The sequence below is a fragment of the Drosophila rhopaloa genome, unplaced genomic scaffold, assembly GCF_018152115.1.
Source record: "Drosophila rhopaloa isolate 14029-0021.01 unplaced genomic scaffold, ASM1815211v1 contig_163, whole genome shotgun sequence".
In the NCBI taxonomy this organism is placed as follows: Eukaryota; Metazoa; Arthropoda; class Insecta; order Diptera; family Drosophilidae; genus Drosophila; species Drosophila rhopaloa.
This window is the reverse complement of record NW_025335043.1, coordinates 2,275,900-2,298,225: the sequence shown is the minus strand read 5'-3', so window position 1 is coordinate 2,298,225 and position 22,326 is coordinate 2,275,900. Positions and strand designations below refer to the sequence as shown.

Genomic DNA, 22,326 nt, shown 5'->3' with positions numbered 1-22,326 from the left:
TACCATAAGGCAAGTGAAAAATAGGTAGAAAAACATTTTTGATGGCCTCCTTTGGTGGAGGTGTTATCATTGTTTTTAATTAAGATTGAATATTTTAATATTTAATTAAAATTAAAAACTTATTTCAATATGAAAAACATTTACCCAGTCGATTCAGTTATGTAAACTCCAATCGCGAAACAAAATTGCAGCTGTTTCTTAATTGTTAACCATTTTTATTATATATTAACAACTTTCAATATATAACAATTCTTTTGTTTCTAGCAGCGTGTAAGCATATAATTTTCGGGGCTGTTACAAAAATCACTTCCATCCAAATTCCGACTCCTTTATAAAATAAAATATTAACAATTATCTGTGACATTTTTTAACAAAATATCAGCTTGCATAAAAGGCATGCCATAATCTTTTAACAACATAATATTTTAAGATTTTGCATTTTATTCATTTCAAATTGGCTTTAAAAGATTTTTTTTTTGCATAAAATTCCAATACGGCCTCTGTTAACACGCTAAGGGTTAATGTTAGAGCGACCGCTTAGTTTACAAAACGTAATTGTCTTACTGTTATCTCACATGGTTTAAGTTCACGATAAACCAATGTTTCAAACCATCACTGAAAAGTTTGGATGGCACAAGAAGCCTAGCTTTTCGTCACTCATTTTTTTATACATGAGGTTCCTAAAAGGCTGCTTCTCCGTAGCTCGATTATGACCATAAATCTTTAGCTACACACTGGACTGATAACCAATATTTTTAATCAAAACAGGCCAAAAAATAAATTTTAAAAAATTTAGGAGCAAGTTCAATTTAAATCAATATACATTTTAATTCAATATATTATATTCCCAATCAGCAGAATACTTCGGTTACTACCCAGTCGGACCTGAGCTCTCTCTATTAGAAATCTATGCGAAATCAGTCAAAATCAGGGATGCATCTCCAAATGTAGTTTTCACTATTTTTTAAGCCCTAGTTTTTATTATAATAATGATTATAATTAATAATTATAATTATGATTTAATTTGTTATCTATTCGAACAATCGGGAAATCAAATAAAATAAAAATTAAAAAATCGTTGATTTTTAATATTTAAGTTTATACTAAGAGAGAGGTAATTTTAAAAATTTTAGAATTACGGTTTATATTTAAACAAAATTGGATATAGCACGGACTCAGCTCGAGAATATTGTTATACTATAGTTAAATATGAATTTCAAGACTAATTTCAAAATGAGTTCCATTCAGAAATATATACAAACAAGAAAGGAAAGCTAACTTCGGGCGGAGCCGAAGTTGATATACCCTGTAAATGATATTCTGCAAAATCGGATCGGTTATTCATATGATGCATTCTTAATACTCATAAAAAATCCCAACTTCCTACCTTTAAAAACACCAAAGTTATGGAATTTCCAATCGTTCAGTTATATGGCAGCTATAAGATATAGTCGGCCGATCCTTATGAAATTTGGTAGGTCGTATTGATTGGCCAAAAATAAAACCCATAGAAAATCCCAACTTCCTAACTTTAAAGACATAGACATGATATAGTAGCCCGATCCGGCTCGTTCCGACTTATATACTACCTGCAATAGAAAGACAACTTTTGGGAAAGTTTCAAGCAGATAGCTTTAAAACTGAGGGACTAGTTTGCGTAGAAACAGACGGACTGACGGACAGACGGACGGACAGACGGACGGACGGACAGACGGACGGACGGACAGACGGACGGACAGACGACAGAAGACGGACGGACAGACAGACGACGGACATGGCTACAGACACGGACTCTCCTGGCTAGATCGACTCTCCTGGTGATGCTGATCAAGAATATATATACTTTATAGGGTCGGAAATATCTCCTTCACTGCGTTGCAAACTTTTGACTGAAATTATAATACCCTCTGCAAGGGTATAAATATAATCACAAAAGAGCAGTGTTGAGTTCATATAAAAGAAAAAGTTCTTTTATTTTCATTGCCAGCGGATCACGTTGCTGCTGACTCCTGGTCTGAATTTGGTCTCAAGGGAATATGTATACATACATACATATGTCAATAAAGTGTTTTGGCAATGGAAAAAAATGGCATATTTCAAGTATGAAAACGGAATGTAATTGGTTTTTATTTATTTTTAAGAAAGTTAACTGAAGAAATTGGTTATTTTTTGTTCATAAATCATCTCTAAGATACCAACATAATCATAATAAAATTTAAAATAAATGAAAGAACGCTGCAAACTTACTTTTTATGGCATAAAAACTTGAAATATGGTATTTAATACCCTTGCAGAGGGTATTATAATTTTGGTTTAAAGTGTGCAACGCAGTGAAGGAGACATGTCTGACCCTATAAAGTATATATATTTTTGATCAGGATCACCTCCTGAGTTGATATAAGCATGTCCGTCTGTCCGGCTGTCTGTTTCTACGGAAACTAGTCTCTCAGTTTAAAAGATATCGAATTGAAACTTTGCACAAACCCTTCTTTCCTTTGCACGCAGTACATAAGTCGGAACGGCCGGGATCGGCCGACTATATCTATATGAACCAATTGATCGGAAATGCCATAACTTTGGTGCTTGTAAAGTTAGGAAGTTGTGATTTTTTATGAGTATTTAGAATGCATCATATAAATAGTTTTGGAGAATATAATTTACAGAATATTCTGCAAGGGTATATCAACTTCGGCTCCGCTCGAAGTTAGCTTTTCTTTCTTGTTTACATTGTCAAAACACTTTATAAAGATACTGTATGTCAACTCCCCTCGATATGAGCTCTGTACTGCGCATTAATTTTTTTGTTTATTGTTTTAACGGTTAGCATGGGAATTCTATTCCGCCCCAAAAAAGCCGAATGGACGTTCAAAAAAGTTTATGTACATACATAGTTCCTGTATATAACTTATATGGAAAGGTCCGACTGTGTGTATGTATTCCTAACTAACATGTTATTCAACTTGTATGTATTCCTTTGTTAATTGAATTAAAGACCAAACACGGAAACCATGACAAAAGTACTTTGTTTAAACTTGTATAATTAAATAAAACAATGCCAATTCGGTGGTAAAGATGATATCATATCCGCTTACTTATCTTATCCAAGCAAATTTAAAATTGGCGGGCAAAACACAAAAACTTTTTTTACCTGTCGTATTACTAAATTTTTGTAAAAATCCTATGTAAAATAAAGGCTGAAAACGAAGTTTTTTTTATAATAGTTTTTACCAGTAAAAATAATTTAGTCAAAAGTTTTCACAATTACCGAGGTCGCAAATAACGGCAAATTTCTAAGATTAGAAATAACTTTTTTCCAGATCGTTGCCAGTGCAGATCTCGTTTGATAATTAAGTGTTTGTATTTTCAAGGTCAGGCTTTGAAGTTAAAGCCCGTGGCCTGCATAAATGTGAATTCTTCAAATTGCCTTATTGACATCCTTTCGGAACACCAAAGTCCCAGATAAAACACTAAAACATGAGTACTCACAGTATTGCTATTATCCGTTGAATTTAGTTCACTTAGGAATATAAATAATTAATTAAATAATTTAAATCACTAGGAGAAATAGAGCTGCAGCAACATCGATGGAAACATCGATGTTTTTTTTCAATTTTCCAAAACATCGATTTAAAATTTGGACTATCGATGTTTCTGGGGCCATCACTGTTCAAAAAAAAGGAAAACGGAACGCTCGCTAATTGTTTGTAATTTGTTATTTTCCCTTGTATGTTAAGAATGCCTTCCGAATGATTGAAATAACTTACTCCAAAGGCTCCTGCGCCTTTCTCTGCGGATGAAATCAATGTATTGGAAGAACTTTGTTCATTGATTTAAGAAAAAAAAAGTTAATATCGGGTGGATTACCCAACTTCAGTTTGTCAAGTAATTGTTTGCAAAATGTAAAATTTCGTAGAAACTAAACTTTATGTGGAAGATTTAGCAATAAAAATTGAACTTTTTACATTTTTTATTTTTTAATGTTGTATATTAAGGCATTGGCTACTAAAATAGATTTAAAAAATTGCATATTTCAACATAAAACATGTTGAAAAAAATTATGCTGTCAATTATTTCTTTGCAAAATGCAAGCACAAGGCACAGAGACGCATAAAAAATCAAAAGTTAAGTAAATTCGCTGAAAAAAATATGTAGTGTGTTTGGATTGCTGCTCCCTTTTATTTATTCAGATTTTTTTTTATTGCTGTTTTTTGTCATTAAAACAAAAGACCTTCTTTTCGGCGGCGCATGTGATTTCGGCTCCCTGGAACATCTGAAACCAAAAATTCGAACGGGATTAGGAAAAGAGCATGTTTGGCTCTGGCATGAACTAGGATTATTAATTTCGCACAAAAATGAACATAAGGGCGGACCTTTGAAATTTTTTAAATCGCCTTATTTCAGCCACAATTCAAGGTGAAAACTAAAAAAGATCTTCACCGATTTCATTTATCCTAGTTCATGCCATAGATATACATATATGTATAGAATAAGGCCTAGTACTCAGATTAGTCCTGGAAATAACATCGGCGATGTAGATCATCGATTTTTCAAAACTGTTTTAAACATCGAGGTTTTCAAACATCGATGTTCGAAAAAACACTATAACCGTCACGGCAGCAAATCTTGGTAACTTTAAACACCTTTTTGATATAATTATCAATAATTAAGAAACTAAAATATACTGTTAAATTTAGTTAGAATTGATGTATTGTTTCATTTATGTTTCCTTAAAAACATCGAAACATCGATGGAAACATCAATGATTTTCCAGCTCAAAGTAGTACTCTGATAAAAAACTATATTTTAAAGGCGAGAGGCAAACATGGCGTTCACTTCGTCAAATGTTTTCCCTCGAGCATTTGAATTTGAACTAGGCTTGTCAACAAACTTTTTTAGGCAGAATGCAGAAAAAATAAAAGGATAACTTTAAATTAGCAAAGAATTATCAGTAAATTAAATAAAGCAACTGTTAAATTTAAATTGTATTGTTTTTGATTTCTTTGTACAACGGCAAACTTGTCTTGCCAACTGACTTGATAATATATTTTAAAGGCTCTTTCCCGCAAATACGACATTTGAATTTCGAAATGAACTTCTCAACAAATTTAGGTGATCTGACGACTTTTGGTAAGATTAAAAGATTTTTTACGCTAGCGTACTCGTTTGTCGATCTGAGTACTAGGCTTTAGAACAAAAATTTACGAAAAAACATAATAAAAGTGCAGCTATGAACTTTAAATTAGCAAATAATAATCAGTAAATTAAAAAAACAAAAAAGCTCTCACCGTCGCCTGACCTTTCACCATAAGTCTGCTATATCTTCCAAAGTTTTTGAAAATTTCAAATTCACATTCTTGAATAGTTCTAGGTTCAAATTAAATTAAAAAAATCGATTTCTTGAAACGGGGAATGGGGGCGGTCCCTTAAACTGCATTTGTCATTTTTGGAAACATCAGTGTTCTTAAAATAATCGAAAACATCCATAGACGCACATATCGATATTTCTTCACCCCTAACAAGAACTGAAGTGAGATTATCGATAACAGATACAGATGGATAAACATTGGTTGTACCTGGCCAAACATCGATATCACCGATATTATGAAAACATCGATTAACCCGATGTTGGCATCGATGTTTTCCCACCTCTTACCTATATCGCTCCGCCATTTTACGCTGACAATTTTTTCGCAAGATTGGAGAAAATAGTTCGTTCGCGAGTAGAATGTAAATAGCTTTGGATTTCACCCACGGACGATAGCGTGCAAAGGTTATTACCTTACTAATTGTTGAGAGGGAGTGATTTCCCGGGAAAAGCCAGGAGCAGCACGCCGGTTTTGCTCCGGCTTGCTCTGAAAACTGTACGAAGCGCGAGTGCGACAAAGACGGAACGAGTACCGAGTGTGTTTGTGTGCGTGCGAAAGTTGGAAAAGCGGCGAAATATCTGTTAATACGTCTTGAGAGCACTTTTTCCGGCTGAACATGGCCGACGTGGTCTTGGATCTGTACGCGGAGGACCTGGACAAGGACTTTGCCGGGCAGGCTCAGGTAAGCATACGAGAAAAGGAGTCTCTTTGTGGTCGCGCGTGTGTATGTATACACTAGGGTGGATCGATGTGCCGAAAAGTGGTTAGGGGGTGGAATGCCGTGTCTTGAGAGGATTCAAACCAATGGTTTCCCAAAAACTAGAGTTCCTAAGTCTTGGTTAGAGCGACTAAAGGACATGGTGTCTTAGAAACTAGAGTTCTTAAATCTTGTTTATAACATTAACTAATCTCTCAAACACATGGTAGACTTTTTAATTGTTATAACATAACTTAGCTTGAGAGATAGCATAAAAACAAATGCATTTAATTTTTATTTACACTAATCTTGGCTGGAGTTCTTGGTGGGTTCCAGAAATCTGTTGACATACAGTTGAAAGACGTTATGTAGCGTTATACTTATTATAACCCTCTTTTTTCCCTTTTTGGTGACTGACGACATATGGCTTAAAACCCCAATTTATTTTGCAATGTAAAGCGTTTTTTATTAGACCAATCGATCCACCCTACCTTATACGATTACGCTACGGTCACATAAACAAAAACTCAAATTTCTTAAAAGAATTTAACGAACGGTTTATCTATATATTAAACCAAGATTTATGCGAGTTTCTTAGTTTTTCTTGAAACAAATCAATCAGCTTTTCTAGAAACCCAAACACTAACTTTCTTTTTCCGGACAGGACGAATTTGGTGGCGATGGCGTGGACTTGTACGATGACATAGGCGGTCCCACTGAGGCGGCCGCTTCCGGTGGCGGGGGCGGCGGCACGCCCTCCGCTGATGGAGCCGCCGGACCGGGCTCCGGGGATTCTGGCGAACGTATTTCAGGCGGTCCTAATGGAGTTTACCATCAGAGCGGTGGTAGTCTTACTCCGACCATGAACCGCCGTTACCAGCTGTATGTGGGCAATCTCACCTGGTGGACCACTGACCAGGACATCGCCAATTCGCTGCGAGACATCGGTGTGAATGATCTGCAGGAGGTGAAGTTTTTCGAGAACCGGGCCAATGGTCAGTCGAAGGGCTTCAGCGTCATCTCGCTCGGTTCGGAGTCCAGTCTGCGTGCCGTGCTCGACCAGCTGCCAAAGAAGGAGATGCATGGCCAGGCGCCGGTGGTAACGTACCCCAGCAAGCAGGCGCTCACCCAGTTCGAGAGTCTGCAGAAGACGCGACCGGTGCCGCCGCCGCAGCAGAATGGACCGCCGAGGGGTCCGGCACCGCCAAGTATGGGCGGCGGACCAATGCCCTCCGGACATCCGGGTGGACCGCAGGGAGGCGGACCACCTGGCCACCCGCCTCGGGGGATGAACACCATCATGCAGTCGGGTCCGTACCGGCCTCAACACATGTCGCAGGTGCCCCAGGTGGGCGGACCCAACTCCGGACCTCCACGCATGCAGGTGTGTTCCCATTTCGCTAGCCCCCGCATTCCCCTATTAGGTCTCATTTTTCGTAGAAATACCGCTCGGGTCTAATTTGTTTGGTTTCTACATTCCTACACATTTTATTATTTTCCGATTTTCATCAAAATTGTTCTGAATGCAAAATTTTCTTATTTAAGTAACATTAGAAAACCTAAATATACGACTTCATTTGTAGTTTATAAACGAATATATGCCTTATTTCTGTTGATCGATATGAATATCCAAACGTTTCTCATATTTCTTTTGTAAATTTATAAACTAAACTCAAGCCATCCTACAAATTAAGAAACAAAATATACGACATGATATGTGGTTTATAAACGGATAAGTACCAATTCTGTTGATTGATCTGAAATATACCCATTGCTTTTGTTAATTTATAAACTCAAGCTGTCGTACATACTAAGTTTGTTGTTGTTTATGATTTTAAGTACTATACATAATAAATTATTTCGGTTTACTTACTAGTAATTTCAGAGCAATTTTTGTAGCACATCTCAGCTTAAGACATTTTGTATTCTCTTAATTTTTTTAAACTTAGTTATAGACCCAAAATCAAGAAAAAATGTAATAAATTGAAATGGAGAGCCAGAAAGGCATTAAGTGTCTCCCTGGCTTTCCTTAATAAGCTATACCTTTTGATTTAATTCTCTTTATGTATATTCTTACGAGTATTTGTAATTGTAAAACTCCCCGCTATTGTTATCTAAAATGTTTATGTATTACGATTTATGTTCTATTCCATGTCTTTGACAACGCTTACGCACACTTCTACCCCACAACAACAACTACTACTCCAACATAAAACGTAATACGTATAAATATAGCCGCCGATGCATCCGCAAGGCGGGCTTATGGGCAACCAACAGCCGCCACCCCGGTATCCGTCAGCGCAGGGCCAATGGCCAGGTCAGCGGCCAGGCGGACCACGACCAGGTCCACCGAACGGACCGCCGCAACGACCAATGGTAACAATCCCCAAAGCACTGAGTCCTCCTATAATCTATGCCATACTATCTACTCTAACGAAGCAAGAAAGAGAGAGAGAAACGAAGACTAACAGAACATAAGTTAACCATAGTTAACTTAGTCTTAAGCGATGTATTCAGAACATTTAAAGTAATTTCACAGATCAGCCCATGCAACATCCACTCATATTTTCGCCTGAATATTTATTTGATCTTCCGGAACAGTAACTAATCCCCATATATTTTACCTTGCAGTTCCAAGGAGGACCCATGGGCATGCCCGTCAGGGGTCCGCCGGGTCCCGACTGGCGTCGTCCGCCCATGCACGGCGGCTTCCCGCCGCAGGGTCCACCACGCGGCCTTCCCCCAGCGCAAGGTCCAGGCGGACCGCATGGCGCCCCCGCTCCCCACGTGAATCCGGCGTTCTTCAACCAGCCCGGCGGCCCTGCCCAGCATCCGGGCATGGGTGGTCCGCCCCACGGAGCCCCCGGACCGCAGCCAGGCATGAATATGCCACCGCAACAGGGCATGAACATGCCACCGCAGCACGGACCGCCGCCTCAGTTTGCTCAGCACGGACCGCGCGGTCCTTGGCCGCCACCGCAGGGTAAGCCACCGGGTCCCTTTCCCGATCCTCAGCAGATGGGTCCGCAACTGACGGAGGTGGAGTTTGAGGAGGTGATGAGCAGAAATCGCACAGTCAGCAGTTCAGCTATCGCCAGGTGAGTGCTAAGTCTTCCAATTTTTGACATACTCAATTTAACTTAAATGAAACAATCAGGCTCGCCTTTTTCATCTATTGTTTTTGAATGTTTTACCCGATATTCCCATTATCGTTAACAGAAATTGTCAATAAATTGACTTATTAATATGTACACATATTTTGTTAAATTGTTATATAATGCTTAAAAACCGGTTTCCTAACTAAAATCAAAACGAAAAAAAAGGTAAAACCAAAATAAGGCCTGCATATAAGGTCTGATAAACCCATGCCCAGCTGAATGAATTTTCCAAATATAACCGCAGTAGCTATTAACAATTAAAATTCATGCGCATAGAAAAGTAGGTAAAGAAATTCATTCACACAATCTGTTTGAATTGTGGATTTTTTTAATGCTTTCGAGCCCCGTTGGTATGCTAATTTATTCATTCCGATTATTTGATTTCAGAGCTGTATCTGACGCGGCCGCTGGAGAATATTCGAGCGCTATTGAAACGCTGGTCACAGCCATTTCGTTGATCAAACAGTCCAAGGTGGCGCACGATGAGCGATGCAAGATCCTGATTAGCTCGTTGCAGGACACGCTGCACGGCATCGAGGCCAAGAGCTACAATAGGCGCGAGAGGTCGCGGTCCAGGGAGCGATCCCATCGAAGTCGCCAGCGGCGGGAGCGTTCCACATCCAGGTATCGCGAGCGTTCTCGGGAGCGGGAGCGTGATCGGGATCGCGAGCGTGAGCGGGATGGCGGGTAAGCTCAATATTAACACGTCTTTTAATGCTCACCTTAAAATATATAAAACTTGTATTGCTTTGCAGCAGCTATCGGGAGCGGTCACGCAGCAGAGAAAGGGAACGTCAGGCTCCAGATCACTACAGGGATGACAGGTAAAACAGATTCGACTGCATAAAATTCGCCTCGTTGTCTCATTTGAAATTTGCAGATAAATTATTCATTATCCTACATTTGATAACTTTGCTCTCATAATCATTTCAATCAATAAAATTTGATTTTAAAACCGATTTTCTGATATATTTGTACTCTTGCAGTAAATCTCAGAAAAAATTTAAATTTGTAAATTTGTCGAGTCGATAGACGTTTATTTTAAACTTAATTGTCCATATAATACTTGTCCTTTATTATAAAAAGACTATATTACTTGATTCGTTTTTTGCCTTTAATTTAGATAATTACAAAAATGTTAAGCAATCATTAAGTAGCTTTTCAGTTCTTTGCAAAGAACTCTAAATATATTAAATTTAAAAACCTTCCTCTGAAATGTGTTAACTAAATAAGCTGAAAATTATAAATGAAAAAACTTAATACGAAGGCAGCTAGGCGAATAATTTTCTAATTCAAGTGTAAACTAGAAGTTAATTTGCATCCCATTCTTCGACAACAGCCGATCGGTTCGTCCGCGAAAGTCACCGGAGCCGGTGGTCGCCGAGGCTGCAGAGGCGCCATCATCGAAGCGATACTATGAGGACCGCGAACGATACCGCTCCTCGGACAGGGAGCGGCGCGACCGGGATCGGGACCGTGACCGCGAGAGGGAGCGCGATCGCGACAGGCGAGAGGAGCACCGTTCCCGGCATTGACTGCCGTAAATGAAGTAGTTCGAGCAGCGCCAGTGGATCGTAATCAAGAGTAAAGATGAAACACAGATAAAAGATAACTAAACACACTCTATAAACAAACCATAAGCCGCAGCTTGGTGGGATGACAAGCTAGCCACAATTAACAGATTTTCGATTTGTATCTAACATTACCAATACGTAGGATATGAATATGGCATACAGCATAGTTCTCCTAGACATACTAAAATAAGCCGAAATGCTGACAAGATTTTACCAACGACGGACGGGGACTGTCTCTGGATCTCTCCGACTTCTCATCCCAGCATCCTGCTAGCAGCAATACCGACAGCGAAGTTAGCAGTACGTGGATCAGTGGAGAAGGCAACGAGACAGTCAGCATGGGACATTTTAGACACTGATGGGCGCTGGATCATCAAACAACAAACAACTAGCAATCCTGCAACTCCGTCGCAGCAGAATTTCAATATTATTGTACTCTAAAATTTCGGTTTATTTAATAAAACATAAACGTATGAAAAAAGAATTGTTCCAGAAAAAAAAACATCTATAAAAAACTGTGTTGAATTGTGTGTCTTTTTGTACTCTTATTATAAAAACCAAACCTAATCTTATTAGTTAAAGAATTTATAATTGTACAACAAAATTGTATGTAAAAATGCCAAAATTATTGCACTTGTGCGTGCAATTAAAATTGAAATTGTTATATTAACAAAATCATTCCGCCGACTGAGGCTGAAAATCGTTAGCCCTAATGTATTTTCAAAGATTTCACGATTCTTTTGTTGTAAACATTCCCCATGCATTTGTTTAAACTTGTTTTTATTTATCATATAAATTTAAGTAGTATATACTTGTGTGCCTGTGATTATGTGTGAGTGGAATTATAGCATTTAAATGCCGACTGATCCCATCCACAAAAACGGATGTGGAAACCATAGTGAAATATGTTTGTATAGATTAAGTTGAGTGTGTGATTTCTTTGGCCGGATATCATAATTATTAGACAAAATTATTCTATAAACACGTCCTAACCGCATTTAGCGTAGCTTACTTTACTAACGCTCGAATTTGATGTAGTTCCTAACATAGATTCAAAGATATGAACAAAGCTATCCAGTTCCTCCCGTGATACTGTAATACTCGCGGCTCATTTTACACAACTTAGCTCTCAAATTGTATCATCTACATTTTACTTTTTTAAATTTTAGCTTTACTTTTTATTTGTACATACATTTTGTAAACGATACTCGACTAAGATCATGTCGCACTAATCCCGAATTACAATTGCACCTCTGTAAACGCAAGTCTACGATTTTAAAGTACCTGTAACTCTCCGAAGAGCGAGAGCCTAAGGTGTTATGAGTATTATGAGCTTACAATTTTTAAATGTGATTGTGATATTGATGAAACAAACTACATATGAAATTACATATAGAAACGAATACTGTCTGTTAAGTCATGCCAAATCAGGTAAAGTTGTCCTATTCCAATGGGACCCAATATAAAGTTTGTAAACCTTCTGGAGATCCCTTGTTTTTCAAACAAATAATCGGATCTAAAGTCAAATCCTTGCCATAGTTTATGATTTAAAAAATACCTATAACTTTTGACTATGTTTTTAGAAAATACTTCAATTGATTTGTTTGGATTAAGCGCGAAATAAAATTCTATATTGTTAGACGTTTCGAACTTCGTTACTTTTCAAATGGAAAGTAGGTTGCGCGCAGCTAACACGTCATTGATATAATCATCTGGAAGGTTCCGAAGATGTAACCGTTACCCAGCACTAACGCAGGTGGAAGAAGCCAAAACAATTTCTTATCACCAGTGTTAACGGAACATTGACTTTTCTAGCTAAATGTACTTTCATCATATTTCTAATGGTAATAACGAAAAATATGTGTTTTTATATTCAAATATATTTAAACCGTTTAGAAATATTGAATGCTTTTACTTTTTTCGAAAGTTCTAGTTGCTTAAAAAAATTATTCAAAAGTATCGCTGAATAATCCAAAATAAGATTTGAATAAAATTAAGAAACAATATCGAGGAAGATCCAATTTAAAAAGTAAAAGCTAGGCATAGCGGTAAAGAGCTAAATTATCATCAATTGTTGCAGGAATTGCAGAGTTACCCAACACTAAAACCTGATAAAGGCGAAGAAAATTTTGTGAAATACAGAAAGTAAAACGAGAAACAAGAGACGAGGTAAAGTAGGCACCACAAAACAAACAGTCAATTTCAATATTTCGACCTCAACAGTTCACATTCACTCCTCCGTTTGATCGAGAAACTGAGCTACAACCGGAAAATTGGAACAGCAAGTGCCAGAAAAGAAAGACCATAATGGCAGACACTGCAAATCTCATTCATGAACGTTTCCAGACGTTCATGAACGGCCTCGGCGACCGTTAGTAAGTATTACATGCTGATGGGTCATCGCAGTCCCCAAAGTCTGGGGTCCAACTGCGTCACACTGACGTGTTGTTTTGGTATCCAACCACATCAACAGTTGGTCGTACACCGAATCGATAGACCTTGAACCTAATGGTATACTTACCTCCTCCTCCTCTTCCCCCAGTGAGCCTTACGTGCGCGAGCACCTGTCCAAGGTTTACATGGTCTTGGGTAGCACTGCCGCCGCCACGGCAATGGGAGCCCTGCTCCAGATGCGCGACTTCCTCGATCTTGGAGTCCTGGCGGCGGTGGCCACACTGATCCTGGTCTTGGGCCTGCACTTCTACAAAGATGACGGCAAGAACTACTACACACGATTAAGCATGCTATATGCATTCGGATTCTGCTCTGGCCAGACCCTCGGACCGCTCCTCGGCTATATATGCAGTATTAATCCGGCTATTATACTCTCGGCCCTTACCGGCACGTTTGTCACCTTCATCTCGCTTTCCTTGGCGGCTTTACTGGCCGAGCAGGGCAAGTACCTCTATCTGGGCGGGATGCTGGTCAGCGTCATCAACACCATGGCTCTTCTGAGTCTCTTCAACATGGTCTTTAAGTCCTACTTCGTGCAAGTGGTGAGTGGAAATTTCTTTATGCTGTAACTCTTCTTAAAGGCTGTTTAAGCTGCGAAAATAGGTTCCAATTTCTAGCTCCTATCATATTTATAAATAGTTATATCTTTATCTTAAAGAAAAAGTTAAGATAAGAAAGTTTGTGCTATAATTCTAAATATGCGGATTAGGGAAGGTGAGGCAAAACCCTAACAATGATAAATGCCATACATTTTCCGTAGAAATAATATACATACATACATATTATTATTAACTGCATTAATGGGTCTATCAGGTAGAGCTTATTATATTTATAGTTTTATATAGTGGGTATGTTTGTGGTTTGCATTGGTCTGTGAAATGCGACAATCCATTTCGTCCTATATCTTTCAACGCAGCTGACTGTAATCTTTAATTTAATATCTTTCCTTTTTATAGACTCAACTCTACGTGGGAGTTTTCGTGATGGCTGCCTTCATCGTCTACGACACCCAGAACATTGTTGAGAAGTGCCGGAACGGAAACCGAGATGTGGTGCAGCATGCTCTGGATCTGTTCTTCGATGTGCTGAGCATGTTCCGCCGTTTGCTGATTATCCTGACACAGAAGGTAGGTTATCCTGGGCTGGGGCTTATTTCACCGATCAGTTGCTATATAGCCACCTCACTCAGCTCAAGACCTTCATGGTTTAAAGCGATTCATGCTGAAGCGAATCGTCCGAACTATCTCGATCAGATAATCCAAAAACAGTCGGTAATCACTTTGCAAAAGTTTTCCAAACTAAAATTCGCTGTGAAAATCTATTTCAAACGGTATTTCGTGCAGCCGAGGCAATAAGTATACTTTCACAAAGTCAGGCTAGGATCTCTAGGTCTTTTTTAAGCACTTGTGGGAAGTATATTTATTTCCGGGAACTGCGAATAAAACTTTTTGCAAAGTTTTCTAGCTGTTTGTGAAACTATATTTATGACCTTTGCTTTGGAAACAATGGTAAATCAATAGTAATACCTTCAATTTCTTGCAGGAGGAGCGTAAACAGAATGAACGTCGCAAGAGAAACTAAGTCAAGCTTTAAGCAATACCAACTACCAAAACAAAAACATCTGACAAGGCAAAGGGCGGTTGGCAGTTTTCTCTTTCTAAAAATTTATTCGCATACAAAATAAAGGCCGTGTACATTTGGCTTTAAATTTACATACAACTGTTCAATATAAAACCCATGAAATTCCCTATTTAATAAATACCACAAAAAGTCAGCTCATCCGCATTATAGCCATAAATGAAGTTGACAAAACATGGCGCACTAGATTGACCATGTTGATAATATCGATTGGGGGTTGTAGGGCCATTTAATTAGGGTAAGTGCAAGCTGCAAGTAATAGCTTAATGTAGTCCGAAGTTGGTCATTCGAAGTTTTAATTTCCAACGGACAGGATGGCGCAAACGGAGGATACGGATACAGTGCAACCCCTATTGCAGCAGTTCCAGCAGCTATTCTTTATATCAAAGATAGCCGGGATTTTGCCGCAAGATCTGGAGAAGTTTCGCTCAAGGAATCTCATGGAGAAATCTCGCAATGGCATGCTCTACATGCTTGGCACACTTATCCTCTACGTGTTGCTTTATAATATTCTAATCTACTCCTTTGGGGAGGAGGACCGCACGCTCAAGGCCTCGCAGAGTCAGTGAAGCACAAACCGTGGAAGGGGTAAACTCATTTACCTTTTTATTTTTCCTTTTCAGGCACCTTGACTTTCGTGATTGGCTTGTTCCTAACCTATATTGGTCTCATCATGATGGCCACCGACCAGCTGACCGCATTACGAAACCAGGGCAGGATTGGTGAGATTTACGAACGGATCCGCCTGGTGGACGAGCGTCTCTACAAGGAGAAGTGTGTGATGGACAACAGTACTATTGGTCGGCGCATCCGGATCATGCTCGTTATGACGGTCATCTTTGAGTTGTCAATTTTGCTGGCCACCTACCTCAAGCTAGTGGACTACTCCCAGTGGATGTCTTTGCTGTGGGTCGTGTCGGCTATTCCCACTTTCATCAACACGCTGGACAAGATCTGGTTTGCTGTTTCGCTTTATGCTTTGAAAGAGCGTTTTGAGGCCATCAACGCCACGCTGGAGGAATTGGTGGCTACCCACGAGAAGTATAAGCTGTGGCTCCAAGGCGACCAGGAGACGCCACCTCAGCTGGACAGTTCCCAGCCGCCTCAGTATGACAGCAATCTGGAGTATCTGTACAAGGAACTTGGAGGCTTGGACATGGGTTCAATTGGAAGAAATTCGGTGTCTGGCTCGGGAAAAAATAAGGTGGCCCCAGTGGCCCACTCAATGAACTCTTTCGGGGAACAGATCGATGCGGCTACCGGAAAACCTCCACCGAACCCCCTAGCCTCCAACATGGTCCACGAAAGCGAGCTGGGAAACGCCGCTAAAGTAGAGGACAAGCTGAACAATCTGTGTCAGGTGCATGACGAGATTTGCGAAATTGGCAAGGCCATGAACGAGCTGTGGAGCTATCCCATTCTGTCCTTGATGGCGTATGGATTTCTTATTTTTACGGCTCAATTGTATTTCCTTTACTGTGCCACACAGTTCCAGTCGATTCCGTCTCTATTCCGCTCCGCCAAGAATCCTTTTATCACGGTCATCGTCCTGAGTTACACGTCCGGAAAGTGTGTGTACCTTATCTATCTGAGCTGGAAGACCTCGCAGGCCTCCAAGCGCACTGGAATCAGTCTGCACAAGTGCGGTGTGGTGGCTGATGACAATCTCCTCTATGAAATAGTAAACCACTTGTCGCTGAAGCTGCTTAACCACTCAGTGGACTTTTCCGCCTGCGGATTCTTTACCCTGGACATGGAGACACTGTATGGCGTGAGTGGCGGGATCACCAGCTACCTTATCATTTTGATCCAGTTTAATTTGGCCGCCCAGCAGGCCAAAGAGGCCATCCAGACGTTCAACTCGCTAAACGATACCGCCGGATTGGTTGGTGCCGCCACCGATATGGATAACGGCAGCTCCACGCTGCATGACCTGGTGACCACCACCATGCTCACACCGACGGGCTAAAGTTTTGTGCTAATGTTTTTTTTTAATATTTAGAGCACCTCCTCGCACTTTTATTTCTGTCTTTGGCACTAAATAAACTCTCACGAAGCAACACGGCGCATATATTCGGCACGAGCATCCTCTATTTCGTTGAGAAGATCAGCGTATATGGCATTAGTTCCATCAAAGTCTAGGATGGCCACGCAGGAGATCTGTGCCCGCTTGTGCAGGGCATATGATAATTCCCTTCTAACTAGGGGGAAGCAGTAGGGCACCTTTTGCTGCTGGCACTGAAATTTCAAGCCCTCTATGGTCTCATCCAAACCACCTATAAAACGAAACTGTTATTTATTGCTTTCCCAATATCTGGCTTACTCACTTTCTCCCGGACAGATCTCACAATCGGTGGCCAAAAGCAGAAGTTTCACCTTGTTTATCCTTAACCTGGCCAGAGCCTCCCGAAAACCCACAACCAAACGGGCATGTGCACGCGCTTTGATCTCGTTTTTGGCAAATGCGCGTTTTTGGAAGCGATCCAGATCCTTGAGCAGCTGGATACTCAACTCCTTGAGGCGCGGGCGGGTGCAATTATCACAATAGCTGGAGGTGATTTTAAATATATATTTACGGAGTAAAAAAAAAGAACATCAAACCTTCTGAAACGTCGGGAATGTATGGAATTTATATCCTTTGGTTGTGTATCGACTTCGGAAATAGGCTCATTCAGAGATAGCTCCTGGACATGTTGTTCCACAGAATTTAATTCTTCATGGATCGCTGGACAATTCCCCACGACTTCTTCAGCTTCCCCTTCAGCGACTTCCCTTTTCGTCCTCTTTAAAGTGCGATAGCAACGCACGGATTTCTTTAACTTTGAAACCTTAGTCTTGGGATCAAGACGCGTCTTACCCTTAGGTTTGGATAATATATGGCTACTCCTTGTTATGGTTAAATGTGGTTTCCTGATTTTTCTGGCCTTGATTTGCCTCTGTGAGGGCCGAGGCTTGACGACGAAGTCCAGGAGCGAGGCTTGCTGCTCCGGTTTCCGGTGCTTGTTTTTGTACTTGGAGCTTCGCGGAGTGCTCGTGGTCGGTAGATCCTCATCATCCTTTTTGTTTATTTGCTGGTAAGTGCTCTGATTTATGATGTTTATTTTTTCGGAGTTTCGAGACATTTTAGGTTGAGCATCTCTAACATAGTGTTGATAAGCGCACGAATGGCGTAAGCCATTTTCACCACACCTTATAACAAAGAAAAAGTGTTGGCAAACAAATGCAGCCGGATCATAAAAAGGGGAAACCCAGAGAAAAACACATCATTTGTCTTCAGTAGCTAACCCATTACAGTTCCAATTTTGGTTTTCACGTAAAAATGAGCTTTGCTAACGAATTGCAAACGATTCTGGAGAAATTGTTAATTTCTGATAAAACTCGATCCGAGTATACAAAAGACGCTGAGGAAATTCAAAATTATGTGGTGAAAGAACTAAAACGAGTAGATGACACTTTTCGCGATGTTTTCGACGGGCTAAGCCTAGGTGGTAAGTTGTTAAGAATCGACTTCTGCTTATGTTTGTACATCAATTAAACTTGTAACCAAGAAACACAAATCCCTCAAATAAAATATTATCTTTAAGTTCCCCGAATCGACAGGAAGCAATCAAAAGGGTGATAGCACAAAGTTTCATAATTCCAAACTTTGTACATATGGCTCTTACAAATTGAACTGATTAATAATGATTATATATTTAAAGAAAAATGATAAATGTGCGCGTCGTTCTACTTGAAATCAAAAGTGTGGCTATAAAAAAAAATGTATTACTTTGTATTATGTATTATATTATTTTTTTTACGAAAAATACACTTACGTTAAAATAATGTTTTATTTGTGTTTTAGGAAGTTACTTGGATCGCGTCAAGTTAAACGTTCCCGATGAATTTGACCTGCACATGAAACTAAAATTTCCATTCGATATCACCCCGGAGTCAACAAGTATCAACGATGCTTTTATCTATCTGAAGGGAACTTTGATCGTAGCGCCGTGCCAACGCATCCATCGTCTTCAACTTCAAGATTGGTTGCGCGGTGCATTCCAGAAGGTATTTAAGTCGAATCCAACAGTTACCACCACCAGTGGTCGAACTTTCAAATTGGTATACACTCTTGAGGGATATGGTTGTGCTCATACCATTTTAGCCATAAGTGGAAGTCGGTCCATTTCTTTTGATTTGGTGCCGGCTTTCGAATTCACAGGACAGCAGTGGCCCTTTGGAATTCCACCGGTTTCAGCAAAAGTGCGCGAAAATTGGCCATGGTTCGCTATTCCGCAGAAGATGCTAAAGTCTAAGGCAAAAACTACATTCATGGTTTGTGCACCCCATTGGGAACGTGAAATTATGAAGGACTCGGATAATATGAAGAACGTTCTACGGCTGATGAAAGGATTAAGGGACGCCCATGCTAAGAAGTTGCCGCACTTATCCAGCTATATGTTGAAAACAGTCTTGCTTCATCGAGTCGATACAGTTGACTGGCAACAAGACTTGGGCACTCTTTTAGTGGAGATGTGGAGCCTTTTGGTGGATCATCTACGGAATGGCCGGCTGGAATACTTCATGGCAAGGGGACACAACGTATTTGTTCGGATGAATCAGGTGGAAATCAAAAAATGCCTAGCAACTTCTCAGGAGCTGCTCCAAAAACTTCGTTTGGTTCAGTTAAAAACTAACAATTTCTTTTTGGCAGAACTTTTTAATTTACCAACGTTCATTATTAATTAGATTGGAATGTTCTCGCATTACAACTTAATGTTTATTTTTTCCAAACTGCGCTCTCCACTGAGTTCGTTTTATTTACAGATAAGAAAAAAGCTTATGTATGCGAAAAGAATAAATGCTCATTTTCAAAGGGATCGCTTGAAATTTTTTTTTGCCTCTTTACGATGTCGAATAAATAAACAACTTGATAAATACGAGAAGATCAACTTCATCGTTGAATGATTTTGAATCCATTTAAAATACCAAATGTCATTAAATTGTCTTCTTGGATTTTGTATTCTTTGTTGAATTAATAAAAGCTAATTAAAACTAAAACACTAAATCGATTTGTTTAATCTTTTATTTAAGTGTAACTTGATACAGCTATGAGTCTTAAATACCTTAAGAAGAGACAACTTTGGACTTACGTGCTACAGGTAAGCGGGTAGGCAGCTGCTTACCCTGGAATTATCAACGGTAAGTACTAACTGAGGTTCCAGTTCGGCGGGATTTCGCTATAACCGAATGCTGCTTTCGATGGATATGTGCAGGTCGTTGAACTGCTTGAGGTGAGAGAGAATGTCCTCCCGCTCCCGCTCGTAAATCTCCCAGAACTTGAGGTATTGGCTGACGTGCTGGATTACCAAATTTCGGGCAAAGTCTAGGCAGCTCCTCACGTTTCGTATCCGCCGTCTGCAGCTGGCCAGGACCGAACGCACCTGCTGCTCTGGCTCCAGTTGGGCGATCACAAAGGCGAAAACGCTTTGGACATCAATCCTCACGTCGGCGGGGAACACCACGGATTCGGTGGGCTTCTCCTGCGGGAAGACAATCAGTGACGGGGAGATCGGCATGGCCAGTTCCCAGGGCAGATCGTTGGCTTGGTTATCGAAGCTAACAAAGTGCACCTCGGGGCTGCTGAGTAGCGCCGAAACCTGCAGGAAAGCTTGCGACAAAACGCCGGATAAAGCGCAGTCCGGACGATGCATAAATACCACATTGGTGGCATTAGGTTGTTGAAGCGCCTTTAACAGCATTTGCCTGTTGTATTTCCTGCTGTATCCGGAATCCATCGTAGCAGGCGCGTTCCTGTGAGTCCTGGGCAACGTTCTGGCGTAGAACTGCCGAATAAAATCCTTTAGACCCACATATGAGAAGGTGTGCTGCTGAGGCATCACGTACAGCGACTCCTCAGCCGCATCAACGATGAAAACCTGAACTTGCTGATGGTGCTGCTGGATGCCCAGCTGATGTAGATAGTCCCGATACTTTAACGAATCAAAGATCACCACGCCAAGCGACCGATTGTGGGCGGGATGCTCTGCAGAGTGCTGCCAAATGAGTTGGCCATACTTGGTTACCATCTTGGCAATGCCGATCTTCATGGCCGGCGTTCCATGTTGCGAATGAGCCAGGCAGAGGTTTCGTGAATGCAGCCTCAGCAGGACGGGGACCTTCCGTTTCCTTGGGTCATTATTGTAAGCATACTGCCTCCAAACGTGGTTAAGGTACGTGTTAATCTGATAATAGTTGGCCAACGTTTCTTTGTTTGTTCTCCAGGCGGGATAGCAGCTCTTCGCTCGATCTGTTTTCCAAAACAGCTCCTTGGGAACTTGCATGAGGGAGAAGGAATCCTTCGCTCGCCCCTCTAATGTGTTCCAGTAATCCTCGCACCCCTCAGACTGTTTCTTTTGAGCGGTGGCCATCTCCTCGCCCATGACACTGGCATGGTGGTGCTGATTCATCCGCACGCCCATTGCCAGCACGGGAACATGGCGCGCCTTCATGGCAATGGTCATGGGAGTGCCATAGCCGTTGGAGAACAGCGACATGTTCTTTAGAGTAGTCCGCACCCAGCGCAGAATGTCTATTGTCTTCCAGTCACCGGAAGTGCTATTAAATGTATGCACTCCATTTCGACTGTCGATGACTATCAACTGCGGCAGTCTGGAGTCTGGCGCCTTCAACATCTTATGAGCACTGCGGCCGAAATTCACCGTAAAGCGGATATTCCTTTCCGGATCCAGTTCCAGCCAGCGTAGGCCGGCGGCCAGGTATCGTTTGTAAGCCTGGTCGTCCGGCGAGTCTATCAGACCCAGAACCACTGCATCCGAGTGCTTTCGGATGGCGGCCAACTCCTGGCTACTGTGCGCCCGGTCCAGTGGCTGAAGCAGGTTGTTCATGAACCGGGCCAGCTCCTCGAAGCTCCAAGCGCCCTGGTACTGCAGCATCTGCTTCTGGCCGTAGCGCACCACCAGAGTGGGCCATTTGTCCGGATAGCCGCCTGCACCAACGATTCCGGGCGCCGGCATTAACGTACGGCTGCAGTTGCACTGCAGATGCCAGCAGTCGATGGCCCCGAAGAAGGCGTACTCCTGGTAATAATGAGCCAGCCCATTATACACCAATCGCGCCTGCCTGGCTTCGCTGGCCCACGACACGTAGTAAAAAAGCAAGGAGATCTCGAACTCGGCCGCTTCCGACCGAATTTTGGGCACACTGCGGCCGGGGCACTCGCCGATGGTCACCTGGTCGGATGTAGAGGATCCGGAAGCTTCCAATTGATCGACTGAAAGGGCTAAAAGCACCAGGTAGGCAATTATTTTCATTGCAACCGGCGAAGCTAATTGGTGGGCAAAAACAACAACAGCAATCGCCGCGAACAGATGATCGCCGAAAGGCTGGTTACACTGCAACATAGGTAGTGCTGCGAAACGTAAACAAATCCTGGCACA

General features: G+C 41.1%; 7 protein-coding genes across 11 annotated transcripts in view; 4 read left to right on the top strand and 3 right to left on the bottom strand.

Moving 5' to 3' along the window:
* The window catches only part of LOC108037077 (fibrillin-2-like), a 55,026-nt gene extending 51,455 nt beyond the window's left edge, over nucleotides 1–3,571 (bottom strand). The window contains exon 1 of the mRNA XM_017113531.1: nucleotides 3,487–3,571. The gene's annotated coding sequence lies outside the window, so the exon portion shown is untranslated. The remainder of the gene's footprint in view (nucleotides 1–3,486) is intronic.
* Nucleotides 3,572–5,625: 2,054 nt separating this feature from the next.
* On the top strand, nucleotides 5,626–11,279 carry LOC108037086 (cleavage and polyadenylation specificity factor subunit 6). Of its 3 annotated transcripts, none has more exons than XM_017113548.2 (7): nucleotides 5,626–6,048; nucleotides 6,728–7,447; nucleotides 8,299–8,439; nucleotides 8,695–9,161; nucleotides 9,609–9,908; nucleotides 9,980–10,045; nucleotides 10,561–11,279. In XM_017113548.2, the coding sequence occupies exons 1-7, from the start codon at nucleotides 5,983–5,985 to the stop codon at nucleotides 10,754–10,756; spliced, it is 1,956 nt and encodes a 651-aa protein (XP_016969037.1). In that variant the 5' UTR covers nucleotides 5,626–5,982; the 3' UTR covers nucleotides 10,757–11,279. The 3 variants fall into 3 exon arrangements, with proteins under 3 accessions (XP_016969037.1, XP_016969036.1, XP_016969038.1); XM_017113547.2 differs by having other exon boundaries at nucleotides 9,977–10,045; XM_017113549.2 differs by lacking the exon at nucleotides 8,299–8,439 and having other exon boundaries at nucleotides 9,977–10,045.
* A 1,596-nt stretch (nucleotides 11,280–12,875) lies between these two features.
* Nucleotides 12,876–15,023, top strand: LOC108037091 (bax inhibitor 1). 2 transcript variants are annotated; one of them, XM_017113554.1, is made up of 5 exons: nucleotides 12,876–12,964; nucleotides 13,019–13,170; nucleotides 13,338–13,791; nucleotides 14,206–14,376; nucleotides 14,792–15,023. In XM_017113554.1, the coding sequence occupies exons 2-5, from the start codon at nucleotides 13,103–13,105 to the stop codon at nucleotides 14,828–14,830; spliced, it is 732 nt and encodes a 243-aa protein (XP_016969043.1). In that variant the 5' UTR covers nucleotides 12,876–12,964; nucleotides 13,019–13,102; the 3' UTR covers nucleotides 14,831–15,023. The 2 variants fall into 2 exon arrangements, with proteins under 2 accessions (XP_016969043.1, XP_016969044.1); XM_017113555.2 differs by having other exon boundaries at nucleotides 14,439–14,856.
* On the top strand, nucleotides 15,009–16,856 carry LOC108037087 (gustatory receptor for bitter taste 66a). Of its 2 annotated transcripts, XM_017113550.2 has the most exons (3): nucleotides 15,009–15,125; nucleotides 15,201–15,448; nucleotides 15,511–16,856. In XM_017113550.2, exons 2-3 carry the CDS (start codon nucleotides 15,202–15,204, stop codon nucleotides 16,854–16,856), a joined length of 1,593 nt encoding a protein of 530 aa, XP_016969039.1. In that variant the 5' UTR covers nucleotides 15,009–15,125; nucleotide 15,201. The 2 variants fall into 2 exon arrangements, with proteins under 2 accessions (XP_016969039.1, XP_016969040.1); XM_017113551.2 differs by having other exon boundaries at nucleotides 15,115–15,448.
* Nucleotides 16,857–16,858: 2 nt separating this feature from the next.
* Nucleotides 16,859–18,029, bottom strand: LOC108037090 (selenocysteine insertion sequence-binding protein 2). Its single transcript, XM_017113553.2, has 3 exons — nucleotides 17,489–18,029; nucleotides 17,215–17,435; nucleotides 16,859–17,163 (listed from the first exon to the last, which is right to left on the bottom strand). Exons 1-3 carry the CDS (start codon nucleotides 18,007–18,009, stop codon nucleotides 16,937–16,939), a joined length of 969 nt encoding a protein of 322 aa, XP_016969042.1. The 5' UTR covers nucleotides 18,010–18,029; the 3' UTR covers nucleotides 16,859–16,936.
* A 90-nt stretch (nucleotides 18,030–18,119) lies between these two features.
* Nucleotides 18,120–19,927, top strand: LOC108037088. Its single transcript, XM_017113552.1, has 2 exons — nucleotides 18,120–18,375; nucleotides 18,732–19,927. Exons 1-2 carry the CDS (start codon nucleotides 18,207–18,209, stop codon nucleotides 19,613–19,615), a joined length of 1,053 nt encoding a protein of 350 aa, XP_016969041.1. The 5' UTR covers nucleotides 18,120–18,206; the 3' UTR covers nucleotides 19,616–19,927.
* LOC108037085 lies at nucleotides 19,865–22,292 on the bottom strand. Its single transcript, XM_017113546.2, has one exon. The coding sequence runs from the start codon at nucleotides 22,288–22,290 to the stop codon at nucleotides 20,107–20,109; it is 2,184 nt and encodes a 727-aa protein (XP_016969035.2). The 5' UTR covers nucleotides 22,291–22,292; the 3' UTR covers nucleotides 19,865–20,106.
* Between the last annotated feature and the right edge of the window lie 34 nt (nucleotides 22,293–22,326).

What these genes read in the sequence shown, in the direction of transcription:
- LOC108037086 (XM_017113547.2), top strand. Translation starts at nt 5,983, where the DNA reads ATGGCCGACGTGGTCTTGGATCTGTACGCGGAGGACCTGGACAAGGAC. An exon ending in ACTTTGCCGGGCAGGCTCAG is followed by an intron (nt 6,049 to 6,727) that starts GTAAGCATACGA and finishes TTTTCCGGACAG; the next exon opens with GACGAATTTGGTGGCGATGG. An exon ending in GAGCGTGAGCGGGATGGCGG is followed by an intron (nt 9,909 to 9,976) that starts GTAAGCTCAATA and finishes ATTGCTTTGCAG; the next exon opens with CAGCTATCGGGAGCGGTCAC.
- LOC108037087 (XM_017113550.2), top strand. Translation starts at nt 15,202, where the DNA reads ATGGCGCAAACGGAGGATACGGATACAGTGCAACCCCTATTGCAGCAG. An exon ending in CACGCTCAAGGCCTCGCAGA is followed by an intron (nt 15,449 to 15,510) that starts GTCAGTGAAGCA and finishes TTTCCTTTTCAG; the next exon opens with GCACCTTGACTTTCGTGATT.
- LOC108037085 (XM_017113546.2), bottom strand. Translation starts at nt 22,290, where the DNA reads ATGTTGCAGTGTAACCAGCCTTTCGGCGATCATCTGTTCGCGGCGATT.
- LOC108037090 (XM_017113553.2), bottom strand. Translation starts at nt 18,009, where the DNA reads ATGTCTCGAAACTCCGAAAAAATAAACATCATAAATCAGAGCACTTAC. An exon ending in CATTCCCGACGTTTCAGAAG is followed by an intron (nt 17,436 to 17,488) that starts GTTTGATGTTCT and finishes AATCACCTCCAG; the next exon opens with CTATTGTGATAATTGCACCC. An exon ending in TGAGATCTGTCCGGGAGAAA is followed by an intron (nt 17,164 to 17,214) that starts GTGAGTAAGCCA and finishes TTCGTTTTATAG; the next exon opens with GTGGTTTGGATGAGACCATA.
- LOC108037088 (XM_017113552.1), top strand. Translation starts at nt 18,207, where the DNA reads ATGAGCTTTGCTAACGAATTGCAAACGATTCTGGAGAAATTGTTAATT. An exon ending in CGACGGGCTAAGCCTAGGTG is followed by an intron (nt 18,376 to 18,731) that starts GTAAGTTGTTAA and finishes TTTGTGTTTTAG; the next exon opens with GAAGTTACTTGGATCGCGTC.
- LOC108037091 (XM_017113554.1), top strand. Translation starts at nt 13,103, where the DNA reads ATGGCAGACACTGCAAATCTCATTCATGAACGTTTCCAGACGTTCATG. An exon ending in AGTCCTACTTCGTGCAAGTG is followed by an intron (nt 13,792 to 14,205) that starts GTGAGTGGAAAT and finishes TCCTTTTTATAG; the next exon opens with ACTCAACTCTACGTGGGAGT. An exon ending in TGATTATCCTGACACAGAAG is followed by an intron (nt 14,377 to 14,791) that starts GTAGGTTATCCT and finishes AATTTCTTGCAG; the next exon opens with GAGGAGCGTAAACAGAATGA.